The 21,302-nt window shown below is 44.3% G+C and overlaps 8 protein-coding genes across 8 annotated transcripts; 5 read left to right on the top strand and 3 right to left on the bottom strand.

Moving 5' to 3' along the window:
* Window positions 1–241: 241 nt before the first annotated feature.
* On the bottom strand, window positions 242–2,488 carry I203_102775 (4-aminobutyrate aminotransferase; the record flags this gene model as incomplete). Its single annotated transcript, XM_019147054.1, has 9 exons — window positions 242–604; window positions 688–1,000; window positions 1,075–1,208; window positions 1,292–1,413; window positions 1,488–1,571; window positions 1,644–1,794; window positions 2,000–2,109; window positions 2,195–2,264; window positions 2,327–2,488. 9 exons carry the CDS (start codon window positions 2,486–2,488, stop codon window positions 242–244), a joined length of 1,509 nt encoding a protein of 502 aa, XP_019003604.1.
* Window positions 2,489–3,881: 1,393 nt separating this feature from the next.
* Window positions 3,882–6,099, top strand: I203_102774 (uncharacterized protein; the record flags this gene model as incomplete). Its single annotated transcript, XM_019147053.1, has 9 exons — window positions 3,882–4,160; window positions 4,259–4,515; window positions 4,596–4,726; window positions 4,783–4,824; window positions 4,893–5,141; window positions 5,202–5,313; window positions 5,374–5,682; window positions 5,759–5,913; window positions 5,981–6,099. The coding sequence occupies 9 exons, from the start codon at window positions 3,882–3,884 to the stop codon at window positions 6,097–6,099; spliced, it is 1,653 nt and encodes a 550-aa protein (XP_019003603.1).
* A 1,148-nt stretch (window positions 6,100–7,247) lies between these two features.
* On the top strand, window positions 7,248–9,806 carry I203_102773 (uncharacterized protein; the record flags this gene model as incomplete). The annotated part of the gene is made up of 12 exons (XM_065517180.1): window positions 7,248–7,368; window positions 7,527–7,555; window positions 7,611–7,641; window positions 7,708–7,869; window positions 7,933–8,012; window positions 8,075–8,128; window positions 8,201–8,390; window positions 8,472–8,702; window positions 8,862–9,085; window positions 9,159–9,228; window positions 9,430–9,524; window positions 9,591–9,806. 12 exons carry the CDS (start codon window positions 7,248–7,250, stop codon window positions 9,804–9,806), a joined length of 1,503 nt encoding a protein of 500 aa, XP_065373998.1.
* A 778-nt stretch (window positions 9,807–10,584) lies between these two features.
* I203_102772 (uncharacterized protein) lies at window positions 10,585–13,106 on the bottom strand (the record flags this gene model as incomplete). The annotated part of the gene is made up of 6 exons (XM_019147051.1): window positions 10,585–10,717; window positions 10,815–11,050; window positions 11,153–11,326; window positions 11,465–11,707; window positions 11,846–12,855; window positions 12,956–13,106. The coding sequence occupies 6 exons, from the start codon at window positions 13,104–13,106 to the stop codon at window positions 10,585–10,587; spliced, it is 1,947 nt and encodes a 648-aa protein (XP_019003601.1).
* Window positions 13,107–13,833: 727 nt separating this feature from the next.
* On the top strand, window positions 13,834–15,496 carry I203_102771 (uncharacterized protein; the record flags this gene model as incomplete). Its single annotated transcript, XM_019147050.2, has 8 exons — window positions 13,834–13,983; window positions 14,078–14,219; window positions 14,338–14,478; window positions 14,541–14,603; window positions 14,694–14,879; window positions 14,963–15,048; window positions 15,146–15,269; window positions 15,324–15,496. The coding sequence occupies 8 exons, from the start codon at window positions 13,834–13,836 to the stop codon at window positions 15,494–15,496; spliced, it is 1,065 nt and encodes a 354-aa protein (XP_019003600.2).
* Window positions 15,497–15,810: 314 nt separating this feature from the next.
* Window positions 15,811–16,507, bottom strand: I203_102770 (40S ribosomal protein eS25; the record flags this gene model as incomplete). The annotated part of the gene is made up of 3 exons (XM_019147049.2): window positions 15,811–16,000; window positions 16,108–16,182; window positions 16,443–16,507. 3 exons carry the CDS (start codon window positions 16,505–16,507, stop codon window positions 15,811–15,813), a joined length of 330 nt encoding a protein of 109 aa, XP_019003599.2.
* A 644-nt stretch (window positions 16,508–17,151) lies between these two features.
* On the top strand, window positions 17,152–19,768 carry I203_102769 (uncharacterized protein; the record flags this gene model as incomplete). Its single annotated transcript, XM_019147048.1, has 4 exons — window positions 17,152–17,427; window positions 17,531–17,552; window positions 17,621–18,017; window positions 18,109–19,768. The coding sequence occupies 4 exons, from the start codon at window positions 17,152–17,154 to the stop codon at window positions 19,766–19,768; spliced, it is 2,355 nt and encodes a 784-aa protein (XP_019003598.1).
* An 813-nt stretch (window positions 19,769–20,581) lies between these two features.
* Window positions 20,582–21,067, top strand: I203_102768 (uncharacterized protein; the record flags this gene model as incomplete). The annotated part of the gene is made up of 1 exon (XM_019147047.1): window positions 20,582–21,067. The coding sequence occupies one exon, from the start codon at window positions 20,582–20,584 to the stop codon at window positions 21,065–21,067; it is 486 nt and encodes a 161-aa protein (XP_019003597.1).
* Window positions 21,068–21,302: the final 235 nt, after the last annotated feature.

Below are 21,302 nucleotides of genomic sequence, written 5' to 3'. Positions count from 1 at the left end.
TTCATCTTTGGGAGTCAGACATTCCTCAAGAAAGGTGGATACCAAATCATTACGTCATCTTATCTCTTATCTGTCTTCATATCCATCCCATACTCGTATATGTGAGTAAGACTTATGCATGTATTCGTGTTCGTGACCCATAATCATATATGTATATGCTCATCATCCAGTCCTACATATCCCGAAAGCGATAACATGAACTTATGCAACAGCAACCACTTCGACCTGATTCACCAAAACACTATAACTCCTTAAGTACCTTCTCAACGGTACCAACCAGTACCTCAGCATGTCTCTCACCAAAAGTCAAAGTAGGTCTCAATCTAACCGTCTGATCACCACATCCACCAATCTGAACACCGTTATTCCTCATCTTGCCTAAGAATGTATCCCTCTGAGCTGGAGAGGCCATATCCCAAGCAAGATACGTTCCTTCACCTTCACCTCTGAAATTCATGATTTTACCTTGAGCTACACTCGAGCCAAACAGCGATTTGAAGGATGACGCCAAGTTCAGACCTGTAGAGGCAGTATGAGAGACTAGGTCGTGGGATTTGATCAGTCGGATCATCTCTCTAGCCTGTAATGCTCTGACAGGGTCACCCTTTACAAAATCAAGATCAGCGTCATCAGCTTTCATTCTTGTCATAGACAAATGTTTGGTATATAAAGTAAGAACCAACTCACCATCCAAGTATTGTAATTTCTATACGGAGCATTAGGTCTAGTCTCCTTCTTATGGAACACTCCAGCAGCTTGCATCTTTTTACTGAACGTCACGAAATCAGGTTCCTCCCCTTCTTTCAAGCCCCATTTCTCATGTGCCCAGAAAGTACCTGTAGCTCCTACACCGGTCTGGACCTCGTCAACAATGAAGAATGCTCCGTGTTTCTTGGCGATGAGTCGCAGTTGTCGGAAGTAGTTGTTGGAGGCATGTCGGTCTCCACCTTCAGATAAAATTGGTTCGATGATGACAGCTGCGACGGGTCGAGTCGATTTGCTATGTGTACATACAAGATAGAAAACATGAGTACCAAATGTAGTGATGGGATGATGTATGAGACAGAAACCTACCTTTCAATCAAAATCTTCTCGTACTCCTCCAAACATCTCTTCTCCTCGGCTTCGTTCTCCTTGACATGCTCGCTGAGTGGGTATTTCAGTTCTGGGAATGGGGCAGCAGGCCAATCAAATGCAGGTATGTCGACCTGTCGACGAGCATCAAGGTAGAATCAGCACATAGTTGAAAGGAATACAAGCAAAATGTTGTCTCCTCGATACGATCACCCACCTTATGTATAGCTTTACTCCTCGTAGCACTCAAACTACCAAACAATCTACCGTGGAAACCGGATTTAAAGGAAAGTACGGATAGCTGAGGTGCACCAGGTGTATGATTCAACATACATGAGTCTACAAGTATATGATTGATGATTAGCACAAGCGTCATCCGAGTTCTGTAGTGTGATTGCTACATCTGTACTCACCCATCTCTTCTTTGGTAAATGGTACATCCGGACCACCTCTTTCCCTCTGCCTATAAGCCATGAAAGAGCATTTGAAAGCGGTTTCTACCATTTCAAATCGATGGAATACGATCAGCATGTTATTTTCCAAAGGACGAGGGGTGCGATAGAACATACCATTCGCGCTAGAACCACAAAGGGTGGTTATCAATTGATCTAAGCCTTTAGGTTGGACGGTCAATAAACCGGTTTTGAGCCATTCTGCCCATTGAACAGGTGGGAAAGATCCCAGTGCAGGTCGGTTCATAGCTGCTTTGGCGAACTCGTCCTGAAAACCCACAAGTACAGATGAGATGTGAGCTTCTCATTCTAGATCGTGACCGAATGACACGCGAAATCCAGAGGAGGGGAGCGCGGAATGTATCAAATAGAGCTAACTCTTTGGAGTAAGGTGCAAAACAAGGTTTCTTTGACTGTAACATGGTAAATTGTGATTATGAAGTAGAAAGGATGGGTTACTAACCCCGACTCACGGTCTTTGCCAATTCCAACAACGCGGGAACGTTATAACCCAATGCTATAGATGAAATCTGAGCGAATACATCTAATAATACATTCCCATCTGCGTCCACTAGGTAGTTTCCTGAAACACACACGCATATACACAGTCAATGACCCGATTCCACCTTCTGGGTTGTACGATAGAGAAATATGAGGTATAGACTTACCACTGGATTCCTCATAGTTTGGTACGATCACATGAGTTCTTGGATCTTGAAAAGTATCAATCTCTTTACTCTAGATCGCTCATAATCAGCTATATATCTACCAGCTGTAGCATGACAACCACAGAAACTCACAGCGGCAATACCTTTTGGTCCGGGAACTTTGTCAGTCTTGACAGATGGTCCACTGGGTTCTTCAGGTATGAGATCTAATGATGAGAATGCTCTAGCCCCTAGGGATCGAGTTCGAAGGGAACGGGTGGATTTGGAAGTGGCACGAATAGCTCTGGTGAACATCTTGATTGCGAGTTTGGTGGGCAGAAAGAAACGAAGAAGGTTGATTGTTGTCGTAATGTCGGTATATATACACTTGATTACGAGGAGAGTATGTTGTACATGTACCACTCATACACTGGACAGATGAGATGACCGAAGTGATCTGTGATTTTCAATTGTGATCTATGAGCTATGATCTTACCAAATCTGGGGTTCAATCAAAGTCGTGTTTCTCAATCCTCTTCTATCTGATATACACAAGAAGGAGAATGAAAACTATGAGTACGCAGTCCAACCCGACAAAGTGAGAAGGCGACAATGCTCAACCTGGTGATGTGATGCGATTTGACCGAATTGGGGATCTGTTGATCGGGAATAGGGATAGCAATGAAAATCAATTGATGGCAAGAGATGAATGAGCAAATTAAACGATAGATAAGTTGGAGGTAGATAGGATGAGTTGTTTTTCTCCTCTTTGGGAGTAGGCGAGATTCCTTCACTCGATTTATGGATTTACCCGAGTTTACTCAATTTCGGCTGTTCCGTGTACCGTAAGTCTGCTTCGGTTCTATCTTTCTTTCTATGCCTTAATGGGATGTACATGCCCTGCTCTGTGCATCAAGAACAATCATATCCGTGCATGAACTAATCCACATCTACACAAACCAATGGCGTGAGGCGTTATCTCTTGATGTGTGATGACATCAACATCAACATCAACATCAACATCAAAACACGCCTGTTCATTACTAGGTTAGGTTAATTACATTTGATCGCCTTGATTTTCATTCAGGTTGGACAGTCATATCCTCATGTTCAGATTAATTAGCTTGCATGGTGTACACATAATTAACAACATGTGTAAATGGCGTTTTGACGGAAAGGAGGATCAACAGTCCGGAAGTGTTCCAGACTCGTAATGATATGATGTTTATCGGGTTTATCAATTACGGTTGGAGTGGGGGGATACAAAGCCAAGGCGATTTTGCCGAAATGGGCGTTCTCGCTCGGTCTTCCCTATTTTACGAGGATGCGTCCTGTTCGGAATTCTCACGCTCACTTGGATGTATGATAGGTTGTTGGGTTTCCTTATCTACCAATTGAAAGTGACTGTGGAATCACTGTGCGAGCGTCATCGGTCAAGGCCGATCCGAGCACTTACTTCATCTCATTGCAAGCTACGAGTAAGCTAAAGATAAAAGTCGGCAACTGTCAAGTTGCAAATTTACAGACACGCAAATAACTATCTATATAAACACATAAACAGAATACAAGTATCTCGGAGATCTTCACACCTTGTGTGAATCCATTTCATCACGCACGACCTAACAACAACGCGAATTGCCCCTTTACCCCACTTTGATAACTCCGACAGATCAGATCAGATCCCATATCTGCGCATACGCTCTCAATCATGACCCTTATTCCAACTCCTTCCGCACCCTGGCAAGAGGTCGCACAGGCCAAGAGACAAGCTAGAGACGCATTGATTCCGGAAGAATGGCGTATCCAACCTACCGAAGCCGATAACGTCATAGATGTTCCAAAGACTTGCGGCGTGTTATCTCCCAAAGAAATTGAGATTACGGAGTTGGACGCTCCAACTTTGGTTGGGAAGATGGTAGCAGGTGAATTGAAGAGTTATGAAGTGACTTTAGCTTTCTGTAAAAGGGCTGCGGTAGCTCAACAATTGGTAGGTATATTCTCATCCCCATTCATTCTTTCAACTGTATCGACTTATCTCGAGCTAGGATGGGTTTGTTGCTAACCTTCAGCTTGATACTTGTCTAGACCAACTGTCTTACAGAGATATTTTTCACTGCGGCTTTGGATACTGCCAAAACGATAGATGAAGAATATGCTCGTACGGGAACCCCCTTAGGTCCCTTACACGGTTTACCAGTCTCACTCAAAGATAACTTCTATGTACAAGGTGTAGATACCACTGTTGGATTCGTAGCTTGGGCTAACGATCCTGCTCCAAAGGAGAAAGAGAGTGAGATGACTAAGATTATGAGGGAATGCGGAGCGGTATTATTCTGTAAGACGTAAGTGACCATGTCAGAAGAGATGAAAACTTGATCATCCACGTGAAAGGTGGGAATGCTGATATTGATGTCGGATGCAGAAACGTTCCCACAGCTATGATGATTGCGGAAACGTACAACAACGTCTGGGGCTATACTACCAATCCATACAACAGGAAATGTTCGTCAGGTGGTTCGTCAGGTGGGGAAAGTGCTCTATTGGCTTTGAAAGGTATGTAATGCCCTCCCTTTTCAAAATCACAACATACCGATAACAATCCATTATAGGCTCTCCTCTAGGTGTTGGAACAGATATTGGTGGATCCATTCGTAAGTAGTCAAACCCTTCTCTTCCTACCCCTTGAGACCTATTGACACTAATAGAATTCCTCATCTAGGTATCCCCGCTTCGTTTTGCGGCCTATATTCCCTTAAACCCTCTTTCGGTAGATTCGCGACGTACGGCGCAAGATCAGGTCTACCAGGCCAAGAAGCTATTCGATCGATCAATGGTCCTATGTCTACTTCACTTGATGCAGTTGAATTATGGGCGAAGAGCGTGGTAGGCAAAGAACCTTGGTATAGGGATCCTAATATGTTACCTATCCCTTGGAGAGAGGTGGAAGTACCTGAAAAATTGTGCTTTGGTATGTTGGCCATATTTGTTAGTAGTTTACGACTCTAGAGCTGATCTCGTATTGCGATAGGTATAATCCTGGATAACGGGATGGTCAAACCTACTCCACCTGTCACACGAGCCTTGTTGAAGACGAAGAAAGCTCTGGAAGCTGCTGGACACAATGTGGTGGAATGGTCACCGTGAGTATATCATCGTCATTACTCATGTAATCAAGCCATGGTCTGATGATGCTGGTGTAGATATAAGTCCGACGAAGCAAACACAATCGTCAACAGATTCTTCCAAGGGGACGGAGGAGTCAAGATAGCTCAATACATCTCTTTATCGGGTGAGACCTACGTCGAGGGTCTATCAGCGTACAAAGCAAGACATGAAGCTTTGAAATCTACTCCACCTTTAGTAGGTGATTTGTGGGACATTCAATCGGATCGAACAGCCTATTGTAAGAAGGTGTTAGATCATTGGTTGAGCAGTAAAGAAATCACTGGGACCGGTAGACCATTCGATGCTATTATCAGTCCTGTCACACCTCATTCTGCTTGTCCAAAGTGAGTGATCTCATCTCTCGTATTTTTTTTTGTCTTTCTCTACAGACGTAGATGTTGATCCTGAATCGCTGTGTAGGATGGCTTTCAACGATCACGTCGCGTATACCTCCATGTGGAACATTACGGATTACTCTGCTACGACTTTCCCAGTGGGATCGGTGGATCCTTCGGTCGATGGAAGAACGGCCTTTGAGGCGAGGAACGAGGTTGAGAAGAAGATTTGGGACAGATGTGAGTCAGCTCTATAGAACACCAGGCAAGGTCAGTCAATGTTTACTGACTTATGAGGTTCTTGTAGACGATGCTGAAGGAGTGGCAGGAGCACCTGTATCTCTACAACTGATTTGTGGAAGATTGGAAGAAGAGAAAGCCCTCAAGTTGACTCATGTAGTAGCGGACGCTTTGAAGACTGCTTAAAATGTATATATTACACTGCTTAGTCAGGCTAGATAACTTAGAGTAAACAGTGAGGATGTGAGGTTGTATACCGTATAGAACAGTGGATATCGGAAATAGGGAATAGATGCACTCCATGCTTTCGTACAGTATGCGTCGGTGAAAACGCAGTCCCCTTCTCCATCAAGTCACTGATTGATAGTCGAGCGTACATCCTCTCGTCATGAATTGTCATCCTCAGGCCCTGTCAACCAGCACTGAGATCCTTTTTGTGGGTGCTATGGATGTAACACTTGAGACTTGCCAATTCAGATACTCTTGTGGAACGGTCCCGGTGGAAAGGCAACGCCTCGAAGCTGCCACAATGCCGAAGGACCTTCGGGGAAGACAAGAGATACATCCTCCCGTCAGTGACCCCTCACCCAATCTATCAACCAATCAGCGACTTGACACCTTCGGACTCTTATCGGTCAATGAAGAGCCTGGGAAAAAAAAGAATCATAACAGTGACTCGCCAAAATCGGTCATATGAACACACAGATTTTCGGCTAAAACTTGCACAAGGGCTAGCAGTACCGTAATATAAGTGTGAGAGGAGAGGTGTAGTGAATATACTGACGATAAGAATTGTCTGGTTACTCATGGTGGGCGTGGAAAGACGCCTCAGTAGTCCTTCGCCGGTCTGGTAACTAACTTTATTTTTCGTGCCGGACCCCAACGTGCCTGAACACGGAAGGAACCTGATGATAAGGTGGACGCTTCCGCTGCTCCGCCGAGAGTCGAACGATACTCGTACTTCATAATTTCTTTTTCTGGTCACTGCAGCTGATAAGACGTAAATGGCATACCAACATAGAGCACTTGAGAGGACACCAGGCTCAGTATGACTATAGAGTACGGTGACAGCGTGCTGTGTCTTCTCGCCTAAATATACCTATAGCAATTTTGGTAACAGGTAGACAGAAAAGCCGAGTTTTGTTTGGAAAGGCGCAAGTTGAGATAAGGAATTTACGTACAGTCTTAACAGAATACTGTAAGTTTAGAGAACGGTCAAAGATGATTACATATAGCTAATCTCGTGATTCAATCAACAGACATTACACGTCTACTCCTTACCCCATATTCCTCTTTCAATTTTCGATTGTGGTGAGACAAAGATATTGAGAACGATGAACAAGCTTCAGATAAAGGTGGAAACCTTCCTATGGGGTAAACCGCCCTCCGACCGGAAAGAGAGAAAGTTGTTATTGAAGTTGGACTTGGTCATATTGTCCTATGTCTGTTTATCCTGTATGTTGCTTTTGCTTTGACACCTACTGGTCTGATCTGAATGGACGATTGGCTAATATGATCACCTCCATGCGATAGATTTTTCAAATTGTAAGGCTTCATGACTCCAATCCTCGACGAAGCAGATACTAATGTCACGTTATGACTTTTTACGAAAGATTTGGACAGAGCAAATCTTGCTAATGCTGTGAGTGACTTCCCGATACTACCATGTGCGATATACTGATAACCGTTGGATATAGTATACGACTGGAATGAAAGAAGATTTGAACTGTAGGTTTACCCGTTCCTATCAATCACTTAAGTACTTATCACTGATCTTGATTGGGCGTCCAACAGTCAAAGGAAATGATTATACCTATGCTGGCTCGATGTTCACCGCCGGATACGTTATCGGACAATGGCCCTCTGCCTTGATCCTGTCGTCTGGACGTATCTCCCCTAGATTTTGGTTCCCGTTCTGTATGGTAGCTTGGGGTTTATGTACACTTGGTACTGCCTGTGAGTCTATTTGTCCATTCACCCATGTAACCGGAGCTGACTGTCTACGAATGGTGGTAACAGGGGCTAAAACACCACATCAAGTCTGGGGTATACGTTTTACTCAAGCCTTATTCGAAGCTTCTACATTTAGTGGTACTCATGTAAGTGACCACTCACCAAATATCAAGCGATTAAATCCTGACATTTTTGTGCGGCCATACAGTATATCTTGGGTTCATGGTACAAAGATCACGAGTTGGGTAAACGAAGTGCAGTGGTGAGTTTTCCTCTACCTTCAATCACACCCGATGTGAAATACTAATATGACATGTATGATATATAATGATAGTTCGCAACTGCCGCTCAAATGGGCACTCTGTTCTCCGGTATCATGCAAGGTGGAATCATTTCAAACCTAGATGGTAAAAATGGTTTGGAAGGATGGCAATTCCTCTTCATCATTGATTTTGCCATTACTATCCCTATCGCGATTTATGGATTCTTGATGTTCCCCGGTACACCCCATACCACCAAGGCCTGTGAGTACCCCTCCCAACACGAGATCAAGTCATCTGCGATAGCACAGCCGAAGCTGATGTTTGGTTGGGTGTGAACTTTAGTCTGGTTAACAGAGGAAGAGAGGGAGATGTGTCTACGTCGACTACCCCATACGGATCACGTCAAGATGACACCTAAAACTTTGGGTAAATCAATCAAGAAGATGTTGTCCGACTGGAGATGGTATCTGTTCACTGCTCTATTTACCGTCTCAGCTACTAGTTTTGAGAAAGTTGGAGTTTACACGGAATTCAATCTTTGGTTGAAAAGTGCTGGGTACTCAAAACAACAAAGTCAGTGGTTCAGTTTAGCTCGTTCGAGAACATCCGACTGCCTTTTGCGGAGGTGATATCCCCTCTGTCCAATTGGAATGATCCAAGGAATTCGATCATAATCGGTCTTTGAGTAATCTTGAAAATGACCTCCCACTGACATACGTGTTTGTTGCGCAGTCTCATACTACCCCTCAATCTTCACTGCCATGGCTATTCTTTCGACGTACATCCTAACCCTTATATCTGATCAAACTCGAAATCGATTCATCATCAATCCGATAATGTACCTTGCGGTTTTCATCAGCAGTGTGATGTTACTCAATTGGAACCATCTAAATAAAGGCGCTCATTTCTTTGCCTATATCATTGGTGGTTTGGGTTATGCCGGTCAAGCTTCCAACGTGAGTGATCTGTTTTCCTCCTTACCAAGATACCATCGACGTCGAATTAATGGATGCTTGATCGGTTCTGCAGTTCGCTTGGGCCAACGAAATGTGTAGGGACGATGATGTGTTACGATCGATTACTCTATTTTCTATGAACCGTGAGTATCACCATCCCATTACACCTGACCTCTTCATGTTTATCACCATATTGTATGACACATCGACTGACATCGTCCCTTTCCTGCTCTTCGTTGCTATTGCATTCAGTATTTTCAAATATCTGTGAGTAAACTCATCTAACCTGCCATCAACAATATAGATAAGATTTGCTGATCTTGATCTGTTTGACACTTTTATAGGGAATCTATGGTATCAGATCGTCGCATGGCCAGTCGTCGAAGCTCCTAGATTTAGAAATGGTCAAATCGCGACTCTAGTCACAGGTGCAGCCTCAGTAGGTGACCTTAAAACTGCTTTAAATCGACATGTACTGATCTTTTCCTCTGATTCGTTCTCATAGGTCGCGATTGCTGTCGCCATCGTATATTGCTCTAGGAAATATCCTCCGGCTTTACCCTCGGCTGAGATCGTAGAGATCGATGGCAAGTTGACCGACGTTACTCATAACACTCACACAACGAGTAACGTAAGTAATCATGGAGAAGGGGAAGGTGATATCGAAAGCAAAGACGTAGAGAATTTACATGGAGCTATATCGGCTGTCAAGCATGTGTAGATCAGGTCAGAATCATAGTCATGCTATATGGTTCGTAGAAGGAGGTCAATAGCTGGATAAGGTCAAGGTAGGGATTAATATTTGTTATGATGCCTGGAGTTAGAAAAGTTGTAAAAGTCAAGTTAGTATAGAAAAAGGATGGTAACAGATAAATGCCAATTAGGGTATAACAAATGCGTTTTTAATATAGAATATAGACAGATAAATTGTCAGTAAGAGCCTGGAAACCTGGAGTCGAACATGGATATGGGAAGAATAGAATTATGCGAGACAGAATGTTGATTTATGCATTTATGCTATATACAAACAATTTACTGGGGATAGAGGATCGAGATATGAGATCAATTGAGAAAGTCGTTATGAACCCTTTTGGATAGTGAATTTGTGAGAAAAAAAAAAGGTGATAAGTGTTGATCTGACCTTGTGTGAACTTGGATTGAAAATTGAATTGACGTTATGGAACTGAAATTTGACCAATGGAAGGAATATATCTAATATTGTGTAGGTGGTGATAATTGATCATTGTACATCTTCTTGCTTGGTGCTTGATGAATCATGAACGGATGTTTTGTGTGATGGTTGAGTGTGTATGAGGGTTTTCGTTTCGTTTTCATGGATTTTCAACTGATTTGCAATTCATCTAGTATTCGTGTGATAATCTGTTTTATCCGTTTATATATGGGCTGTGAGGAGCTTGACGCTCGGGGTCATGGTGAGTGGTTACAAGAAACCGATTAAGCAAGGAAGAACCCGCTGATTGATGCTATCGCAAGCTTTTCTAAGGATATGGCCATTGGCATAGCGCAGCGACCCACTTTGCCATGTTGACTTTCTTGGCTTCGTTGGCGATGATAAATGGGTGTTGGAGGAGTTGCCAAGGGTATGGTCGATCTGTTCCTGATCTGATCAAGCTGTATATGACAGACATTATCTCAGCATATGTCCGAGGGTAATGCGTATTGAAGACATGAAAATCATAAACTATAAAAGGGATCGCATTGTACTTACCAAGCAGCCATGAAGCTCTTGAACCCATCTGACCATACCCTGCCGACAGAAGGATCGTCAATCATAACGGGAGTCGGAGCAGTGACGATATACGATAAGAGTTCGATAGGAGCGACAGATTGGTTTTCACCTTCAGGTGGGAACGGGAATCGTAAATGCGCTACTTCGTGCAGAGTCATTCCTAAAGACCATACATCCGCCTTGATTGAGTACGGTTGATTCTGGATTCGTTCAGGCTATGACAGACAGCAAGTTTTATGATCAGTGATCATGTTTTTGATGCTCGACTCGCCTCCTAACGAGATTAGGTCAATGACGACTACTGATTCAGCACTCACAGCCATGTAAAAACTTGTTCCGGTAAATGTACCAGCTATCGAATCTACCAATTCACCAGAGACACCGAAATCACATAATTTCACTACTCCTTGTCTTGTCAAGACGATATTGGATGGCTTGATATCTCGATGGATGATACGGTGCTCATGTAGGTAATCAAGACCTTTCAGCACCTGCGATATCATCATGTCAGCATGTATAGCCCAACTACTTCGCCAAAATTGGCACTTTTGGATGGGCGCTCGTTTCCGATAACAGTCTTGTGTATGCGCTGCTTGGGGTCTGGGAAAGATTGAATTGGAGATACTCACCGAGCTTGCAATCCTGCCCAGAACATGCTCCGAACACATCATCCCGCCCTTCTTCATCTTCCCCACCAAGTTATCCAAACTTCCAGCTTCACAGTACTCCATCAATATACCAATCACACTATCTCGCTCGGTGAGAAATGAACCGTAGTGTTTTACTATATACGGCGACGAGCAGACGTTGAGGATCTCTAGTTCTCGCAAAAGCTGTTTGTGCATCGATGGGTTGGTCGTACGTGCAATTACCTGTCAGGTGCAGGAACAAGGTCTCAGCTATGTTCAGGCGAAATGAAACGAGATGCGTGAAGGAGTAGAGCACTTGGCATGGAAGATAGATCAAGAAGTCATATAGGATGTGACTAGCGTCGATATGATATTACTCACCTTCTTAGCCATGATTTTCCCACTCTTCCTATCTTGTACCAATTCGACCGCACCTCCCGTACCTTCACCCAACCTCTTGATCGATATCAAGTCCTCCGGATCAAATACCGGACTACCTTTCTGTTCATGTCCATCATCCGACGATACGATCACGTTCTCATATCCATACCCTTGTCCATGTCCATTATCACTTGATTCCCTATCTAGACTACTTCTTCTTGAATTATCCTCACTCGCACTGACACTAACACTAGCACTTGTGTTTGAACCTGAAATGTCTAAATTCCTGATCGATAGTAATTCATTGTCCATCTGTAGATTTGCACTATCCCTTCTAGTAGTATGAGTAGTAGAAGATGAGTTCGCTCTCGAACGGGATTTACTCGCATTCGAACTAGCTCTGGATCTAGAAGACGAGCTGGACGAAGCTGTTGGATCAAATCTTGAATTTGTTAAAGCGTATTTGATGTCTTTTGTCATTTCACTTAGTCTCTTACTTCGTCCATCTTGATCTTCCAGAGTATTGAATCGACCGAATCCATATGACGATTCATCATCTTCGTAATTGTTTCCGCGAGCTTGCAGGGTAGGGTTTTGATCTTCTCCTTGTAAGAATGGGGTAGGTGTTTTCAATGCCGAGTTCAATAGATCATTATCGTTCGACGCTTCACATGGATATTCATGGCCACTTGAGAAACCTGGACCTCCCCCTGAAGTTGATCCGAGTGACGAACCTGAACCTGGAATGCTAAGTTTCAATATTGGTGTTGCGGTTCTGCTATTTGGTCCAGGACCTTTTGAGAGATATTGCTGTGATGGAGCGTTCAGCAATGGTGGTCGAGAAGGTTGAGATAGCGGTGACGAAGATTGAGGAGTTGATACACCTGATAGGCTGAGTTTGGGTCGACTGGATGGTGAAGGGGATGCTCTCATGGGTTTTAGAGCTAGGGCAGGGAGTGTGGTCGGTATCTGCCAGCCGTTCTCCCCTGCTTGGTCCACGTTGATTCCAGCTAGAATGGAAGAAGAGTTAGCATGATCGCTAACATAGATATTGCCAGTCAGGGCTCTGATTTGAGCATTGGAATGACAAGAGAGAGCAGACAAACTCACGAACATTCCCAGGCGGTATGTTCAACTTGGGCGGAGGAGGTACGCCCGAAGAGATCCTCGTTGGATTGGGTCTAGCACCTCCAGGTCGACGAGGCGGAATGGGCGGGTTGACCTGACCTGATGGTCCACGTGCAGATATGTCGTTATCCATCTTCTATATCTCTGTATGAGCCGAGGAGAAGGAAGACATGAGGCGGAGGGTATGAAGAGAAAGAAGGTCTGTAAAGCAAGTAAGGTGATTATGGAGTGGTGAGATGGGATATGGATCTGAATTGCCGCTTTGACCGTTTGGATCGTTTGGATCGTGTTTGAGGGTGAGTCGAGCTGAAGTTGATTCCGAGTGTGTGAGTACTCGTAGTGTGGACTCGTAACAATGCGGGGGTGTGGGAGCGGACCGAGCGTGATCCAAAGAGGTGATTGGGGGTTATGGATCTCTGTTCTAAGAGCTATGAGTATCGTGGAGTATGGAAGTATTACTATGAAGCATATCAAAGTGAGGAACCACAGGCAGCTTTGTATGATCTTGGTTGTGATTGAACCGAGATGAGAAGCGAGTCCATCGTTGATTGCGAGTGACAAAAAGGAGAGTGCAAAGTAACTTTTGACTCTAAAACGTCATGCACAGTGAACACACTCGCTGCTGGCAGGTGGGGTAAGTGCTGGCGGGCGGATATCACCGTATGAGTAGACCGAGATGATCATGATCTATGACCACGGTCACCGAATTTATAATCTATCCGAGATTGCAGATTTCCGAATTATCCTGTCGCTATAGTTGTTCACTATAGACTGCTCATACACCGTCCAGTCATCAACGTCGTCCTCACTGAAGGCATCCCGAGCGACAGAAAGAGTGATCTACAGGCAGAAAAAGTAAAATGCAACGATCTATCCTGGCTTCTGTACGACCCATCTTCCAACCAACCGGGACGAAATCACGACTAGGAGCATGTTCAGGCTCAGGCTCAAAGTCGAGGCTGAAGTCGATGCATACGACGTCGTGTCTCCGATCTCATGAGAACCCATTGGTGTGTGTGGCTCCTAACTTTCGTTACATATATTCACGACAATCAAAATATTCATAGTATTAGCTAACTTATCGAAAATCACAATGACTAATAGGGAATACCGAAGCGAAATCCCAATCCGGCACCTACGATGCCCCGTAGGGGAGCACCACCTCAGAAGTCACGCATAAAAGGTGTGAAGCAGATCGTAGTGGTGGCTAGTGGGAAGGGTGGGGTTGGTAAATCCACAGTAGCTGGTGAGCCACCCGCTTCCTTTTCCAGTTAAACGAAGTCACATCCTTCAATCCTTTGCTGGATATCAAAAGTGGTTCACAATTGCGCGTGAGGGTTACTGATGGTCAATGAATGAAATAGCAAATCTAGCATTGTCCCTACTTCAAAATTCACCTTTGTCCAATCCGCCTAAGATAGGGCTGTTAGATCTAGATATATTCGGTCCAAGCGTACCTAAACTGATGGGATTGGAAAATGCTGGTGATCCGAATTTGAGTGATGGTGAGTACCTATTGTACATACATCTTACTGATTGTGAATCTGATTTTATCCTGTCATCGTAGAAAACAAATTGATACCTTTACAGAATCATGGAATCAAGACCATGTCAATAGGGTATCTACTACGTGAGATTTGCTTCATCCATAAAGCATCAATAGCTGCCTACGAACGGTGAAAGCGAAACTAATTTCCGTCATATACTTGACTACAAACAGCGCCGAACCCCGCAAATGACTCGCCAGTCGTATGGCGAGGAATGATGGTGATGAAAGCTGTCCAACAGCTCCTTTTCGATGTCGATTGGACAACAAACAAAGGAGAGTTGGACGTGCTGGTCATTGATATGCCACCTGGTACGGGTGATGTTCAATTAAGTCTGGGTCAATTGGTAGATGTGGACGGTACGTCACGTTGCTCATACATCATATAATCTCGCTTTCGGTAACTGACTATTGAGTTATCAATTGGTAATTTGGTTTACTAGGCGCTGTGATAGTCTCAACGCCGCAGGACGTAGCTTTGATAGATGCACGAAAAGGTGTAGGAATGTTCAACAAAGTTAACATACCTGTGGGTTTATCACCTGATCGAATCCTTATCGATTAAATCAGACTGTACAGAAAGAACCTCGCCGATTGATCTGATTCGACATGATTCGATATGATAGATAATTGGTTCGTTACTCAATATGTCCCATTTCACCGCACCTGACACTTTGAACCGCTACGAGTTATTTGGCAGCTCGAAGAACTTCGAGAAAGCTGCGGGTGAGCTGAATCTGGAAGTGCTAGGTGAGTCACTCGCTCTGTTACACGAGAATGTAAGCTGATTGATCGAGCTATTAGGTAAACTACCATTAGTACCGTCTGTAAGTGATGGTGGAGATGCAGGTAGGCCAATAATGGTACAAAGTAACGAAGAGGGAAAGGAAGTGCAAGAAACTATGAGTAAGGTTAGTGAGAAAGTGTGGAGTTGGTTGAAAGGTCGTGAGAAGTCAAATTTGGGCACAAGGGGATAAAGTGTATATGGATGTTCAGTGACCATGCATTTATCATGACATGAAAAGCTCAAAATTACAATCCGCGAGAGAAGTCTTGATGACAGATAGAGTCATGTCGCTTGACGGTCAAGAGCTTTAAACAGAATCATATTTGTTTCTGTTGACTGAGTGTTGACTATCCATCGTCGTTGATCAATCAGGCAACCTCTGACATCTTGCTATCCTGCTATCCCACAAATACGATTTGAATGTGATCGAAGCAAAAGAAGTATATCATCACTACTACAATCCTACAATCAAAAATCCCATTTTATATTGTTGGTTTGTTTGATTTACTCCTTAGCGGCGGTAGCTCTGGTGTAGATCAATTGAGCGTGGTGGTGGACAACTCGTTTGATGTGACCTTCTTTTTCGAGGAAAGCGATGGCTCTTCGGGCGAGGGAACCGTTGATCTTCATTCGGTCGATCAAAACGGATTGGGAGATGAGTTTGTAGGTGGGGACTTCCTTGAGGATTCGGTCGCTACGAATGGGAGGAAAGTAAAACTTCAGCAAAAGTGTTCCACGAGAACATGAGGCGAGGTATGGGATCTTGTCGTGATGTAGGGAGATATGATACTCGATACTCACTAAACGGCTTTGTCCAAAACGACAGCGTTGTTGGCCTTGTCCTTCACCTTACCCTTGGACCACTTCTTCTTTTTACTGTGAGTATGGATAATCATAGGTAGTCAGCTGATTGTTCATGGTTGCGTTACAACAATCGTTCATTCCCCTCCTTTCCCTCTGAATTTCTTTCTGCAACGCAGCAGCAGTACACCGTTGTACCATTTGGTTAACCAATCCCCATTTAATCTTGACCTTCCATCCCCATGTTCCTTTCTTCCAGTATCACCACTGTTCCCATAACACCGCCCATCCTTCTTCGCTGTACGTTTCAATTATCCAGATCGACCATCACTCACCCAGCTTTGGAACCGGCCATGGCGGCAGCGGCCTTTTGAGCCTTTGACTTGACTTGAGGAGGCATCTGTGATTGGTGATAGAAGAGGGGTTATGAAGATTTGGATGGTCGGGGAAAGAGCAGATAATCGCAAGGAAAAAGCAAAGAAAATCGATGGACTGATCAGCAATTGCTTTAGGGGTACTTGGTCGAAGGTGTTGGGTATACTCACGATGTCTTTTGCTGTCTAAGGAGAAAGAAGAAGAAGATTGTGAGTATCGAGCAAGTGTTAAATTGTGAGTGTGAGAGAGTGCAGTGGCGTGGTAGGACCCATACAGACAGTAGGATGGGTGGGATCACAACGAAAATCCGAAAATGGACGGAGTTTCGCGGTATTATGGAGAAAAGGAGATATCGGACCCAATGTGGCATTTGGCACCATCGACGGAAGTATATAATCGAGATTGATTTGTTTACCCTTTTACCCTGGGTGAGATGGAGGTGGAGGTCGGTGGGAACTGAACAGCCGGAGCGGGGTTCGATGGATGCATGAATCTGAGGATCATGATGATGAGCAGAAGACAAAGGTCGGTGGCAAGTAGGTAAATCGTATATAGTATACCTGTTCACACTTTGAGGGTGTGTGCTGCCATTACATACCAGGTGACAAGGGCGGATTGCCCATTCGTTTTGCCTAGACTTGTATCATACAGATTTAGATCATACCCAGTATGCCCAAACGACCTCGATCGAAATCACCTACCCCTCCAGCCGACATGATAGCAGGTTCATCACGCTCAAGACGATATCATGGTCCACCATTATCCCAGACCAGCCATCATGTTCCGAATACATCGGGCGGTGAAAGTAGTACCAAGAGGTCTGTAGCAGATCTGTTTCCATTCCAAGAGATATTTCTCAGGATATTATCGTTTCTACCGCCTAATGATCTCGCGATGGTTCAGCGTGTGAATAGGTATTGGGGCAAGATGAGTGTTGATCCTCAGGTGAGTCTTACTCTGCTCTTGTTCTCTTGGTGATTGAGCCAACAGTGTGGGATGTATCAGGGCTGAACATCGTATCTCCTATCTGTGCATTTCGTTGTCATAGCTCTGGAAGAGGTTGTATCTAGGTATGTCACACCTCAGGAGACCAATCTCGCTGTACGGTAACAAGCTGATCGGTTCAAACTTCTGCCAGCTCGATACCCCCATCCACACCATTCTCGATTGATCTACAATAATCCAGCATCATCGCCTGCCTCGGAGATTGAGAGGGAAGTCAATGTATCTTCTCCTCGTACGCCTAGATCACTTAGGCCGATAGCGAGATTGCCCTCAAGAGCATTCCCGCCCCCATCTCCCAAACGATCGCCTTCCTTCTCGCATGGTCAACTTACATCTAGCTCAAGTGCAACACCTGCTAGGACAGAGAGTGCAACACCTGCTAGGACAGAGGGTATAGGGCATGCTACGCCTTTTTCCTCGCTGGCGGATAAAGGTAAAGGTAGACAGACCGTCGATGACGATGAGGTCGGTCATGGTATAAGGAACGACGGGGTAGATTGGAAATTGATGTTGAGACTGGGTGCCAACTGGTAAGTCTCACTGGCATCCGACCATACACCTCATTTACAGTCCTATTTGCCTCTATTGCGCATTCACTGATCTGGCACTGTCGTCGAAAAGGTCGAATGGCAATGCCTTATCCCACTCGACTATACCCCTACCCCCATCACCTTCACCTTCTGTCCAAAGCGACTCGGCAGTACCACCACTTACCCTCTCACCCACTGATATCTCTACCTCGCGCAATTCAAGTATTTCAGAACAATACGTAGCTCTTTCACCTTCGTACATATTTATCTCCTCACCGCTCTCACCATTAGTTCAAGTGCACTCGCCCACCTCACAAGGTCAGCCACTAGGCATCATCCCTCCGCCACCTGGCTGGTCCAACCCAAAACGACCCGACAACGTCACTTGCATAGTTTCCGATCAATCTGTAATTCCCATCGACGATGGACATAGAGACACCCTACCAGCGAGGATGACAGTGTTCTATCAGTCGGGTGGATTCGTTGTTCTTACTATCTCACCAAGCATAGTAGGGAAAGCTATCAGCTGGAAAAGAGAGTTTGTCAATCCACCAAACAATAGACCAAGGTCCATCAAGAGGAGAGCTACAACATATGAAGCTGTGGAAGGTGACACGGTGGTTTTGGCTACGCTCCATTGGCCAATCTTGATTAGCTGTACGAGGGATTTCACCCTTTCGGTATATTCCCTTACACCCTCTACTACTTTAGGGGATTCCAATCAGATACCGAGACCTAGACATCTGCAGACGTTGAAAAGTGAAATATCATATCATCCTGCCAACCTCACTCTGTTTCCTACTCCACCTTCCTCGACAGACTATAATCACCTGGATAAACAATCGATACAAGAGGAGAAAAACGAGCATGATCATTTTAAAGCTTCTCTCACTTATTGTACCCCATTATATCCATCATCATGGACTATAGCCGTACAAGAGTTCTCGATTGATAACCAGCATGAAACGGTCGAAAGGGGAGATTCATTTCATGTAGGACGTAATGACGATGAGGATCAAGATCAAGATGAGATCATCTGGCCGAAAAGGATCAAACCTCTTATTGGAGTTAGAGGAAAAGCCGTGGGTATTGGATCAGATGGCAGATGGTGCATTCTCGTAGGTGAACGAGAAAATAAAATTCAGGTGTTTTCGTTGCCGCATCATCACGAATTCGAACATAATCTTGAATCAAGCAGTAGTATGTTGGAGAACAAGAGGAAGTTGAAGAGGGATATCTATCACCCGATCACTCATTCTCAGACACTGATATCTTCCAATTCATCCGATATCACTTCCCTAGCTATCAATTCGGGAAGATGCGTTTCGAGTAACAGAGATGGCAAATTACTAGTATGGGAATTGGATGAGCATCATGATCATGAGGAAAATGTGGGCAAGACAGTTGGCTATGTAGAAGTGAAACAAGGAGGTAGGAGACAAAGTGTTTGGAAAGGTCCTACTGGTCCTCGATTCTCTCATCATCTCGATTCGGATGAAGAGGGAGAAGAAGAGATGAGAGAATGGCCACACCCGCAATCGATCTCTTCTGCAGCTAGAGCTCTGTTCCTCCCTCGACCACCTATCGGTATGGATCTCAAACACGCAGAGGAAGTTGTTTCGCAACCGCCGATTAGGTATTTGACGTTCGATGAAGAGAAGATTGTAGGTGTCGTCAAAGGTTCTCACGTTGGCGGTGGGGCTGGGAGTGGGGCCGAAGAAGAAGTCATGAAAGTATGGAGTTTCAGTTAGAAGTTGATGTCATCCTGTACCGGCTTTACCGGTCCAGAATAAGATGTTAGTGTGCTAAATTTACGAAAATGTATAAAGGAAGGGAGAAGATTTACGGATCTTACGCAATGTCAGGAAGGATTGTAGAAACATTTACTCATATGTCATACCATATCATCTGTATATGCTGTGTGCTCACGAAGTGCAAGCAAAATGCATGGTCTCCATATGATCGATCACGTCATTGAGAAGCTCCAGGTGCGATGATCATGATTGTACGTTGTGGCACTGCGAGCAAATCGTTTGAAAAATCGAAGAATCTTAAGAAAATATGTTTCGGTATATCTTCCAGAGTCCAGGCTCAAGGGACTATCACAAGCTTTCTCAACCTGGAACACAATCTCTCGTGTGCGAGCTCTGTAGTGTGGGCTATGAGACTTTACAAGTCCCCCTGACGTGTCAGAGAGAAGAGAAGAGTCTTTAGCTTCTTTGGTTCTCTTCTTATAAGGGTATTTACATTTTGTGTAGAGTCGACACATAAAGGAACTGAACAGTGTAGTATATCCACTGCTGTGAATATGCGTTGACAATCATTCAACGGAAATCATATAAGAAAGGTTGATTACACGGACATATTTTCCTGATCTTGTATCAACGATTACCTTAACAAGCACTTTCTAAGTACGACATCCAACAACCTATTTCTTCATAGTGCCATCCAATCAACGAGAAGAATCCGTCCATTCCAACATTCCCATCCAAATCGACCGATACAGTATCGCCACCCTCCCGTCCTCCGAATTTCGCCCCGTCCAATTTAGTAAGCAAGAAATGATGTGGGGTAAATCAATTGACAAGTTCAGTTGTAAAGCTAGAACACCTTACAACGACGCGTCCTCGACTTATCCTGTAGAAGTCGAAATTACCGAATGGACCAAGTACAGTAATTATCTTTCTCACCTGTTCGATCGAAGGAACACTTCTCAGGCTGAGGGGGATAAGACATATTCGTATTTGTATAGTTGGAAGGATGAGGTAGGATCAGGAGAGGATGGGAAGATGGAATGCAATGGATTTGGACAGATGCGTCACAAACCCCTTTCTAAGTTCCGAAACATCATCGAGGGTGATACTCAAGGTGTAACTGCGAGTGGTAGGACCCGCGAGATGGATGAGATTGTTTATCAAAGAATCCAAGATAGAAAGAATGGGAATTTGACAGTCTCGGACGCGGAGTCAGTTAGGTTAGGGGCAGAAGGACAAGGATCAAGTATTCTTGGGAGTGTTAAAGGTATTTTAGCGTATCCTTTTGCAAAATGATAAGCTCAAAAAGTCTCATGTACAGCGTTCATTCGTAGTAGTCCTGCATCTTTGCTCTAGCGAATGAATGATATCCTGGAGTATTGGATGACTTGCAATGAGGATGTGGTGCGTTTGTCTGAACTTCAACTTCGACTGGCTATCTGCTAGTATCGATATTACTTTTGGTCCGAGCAGTGCAACTGAATTTTATCATTTGGTTTGCCTACGTATGTGATTCTGGTGCTCTTGTTTC

The sequence above is a fragment of the Kwoniella mangroviensis genome (assembly GCF_000507465.2).
Source record: "Kwoniella mangroviensis CBS 8507 chromosome 1 map unlocalized Ctg01, whole genome shotgun sequence".
NCBI classification, from domain to species: Eukaryota; Fungi; Basidiomycota; class Tremellomycetes; order Tremellales; family Cryptococcaceae; genus Kwoniella; species Kwoniella mangrovensis.
The sequence above is the reverse complement of the archived record's forward strand: the minus strand, read 5'-3'. Positions and strand labels throughout refer to the sequence as shown.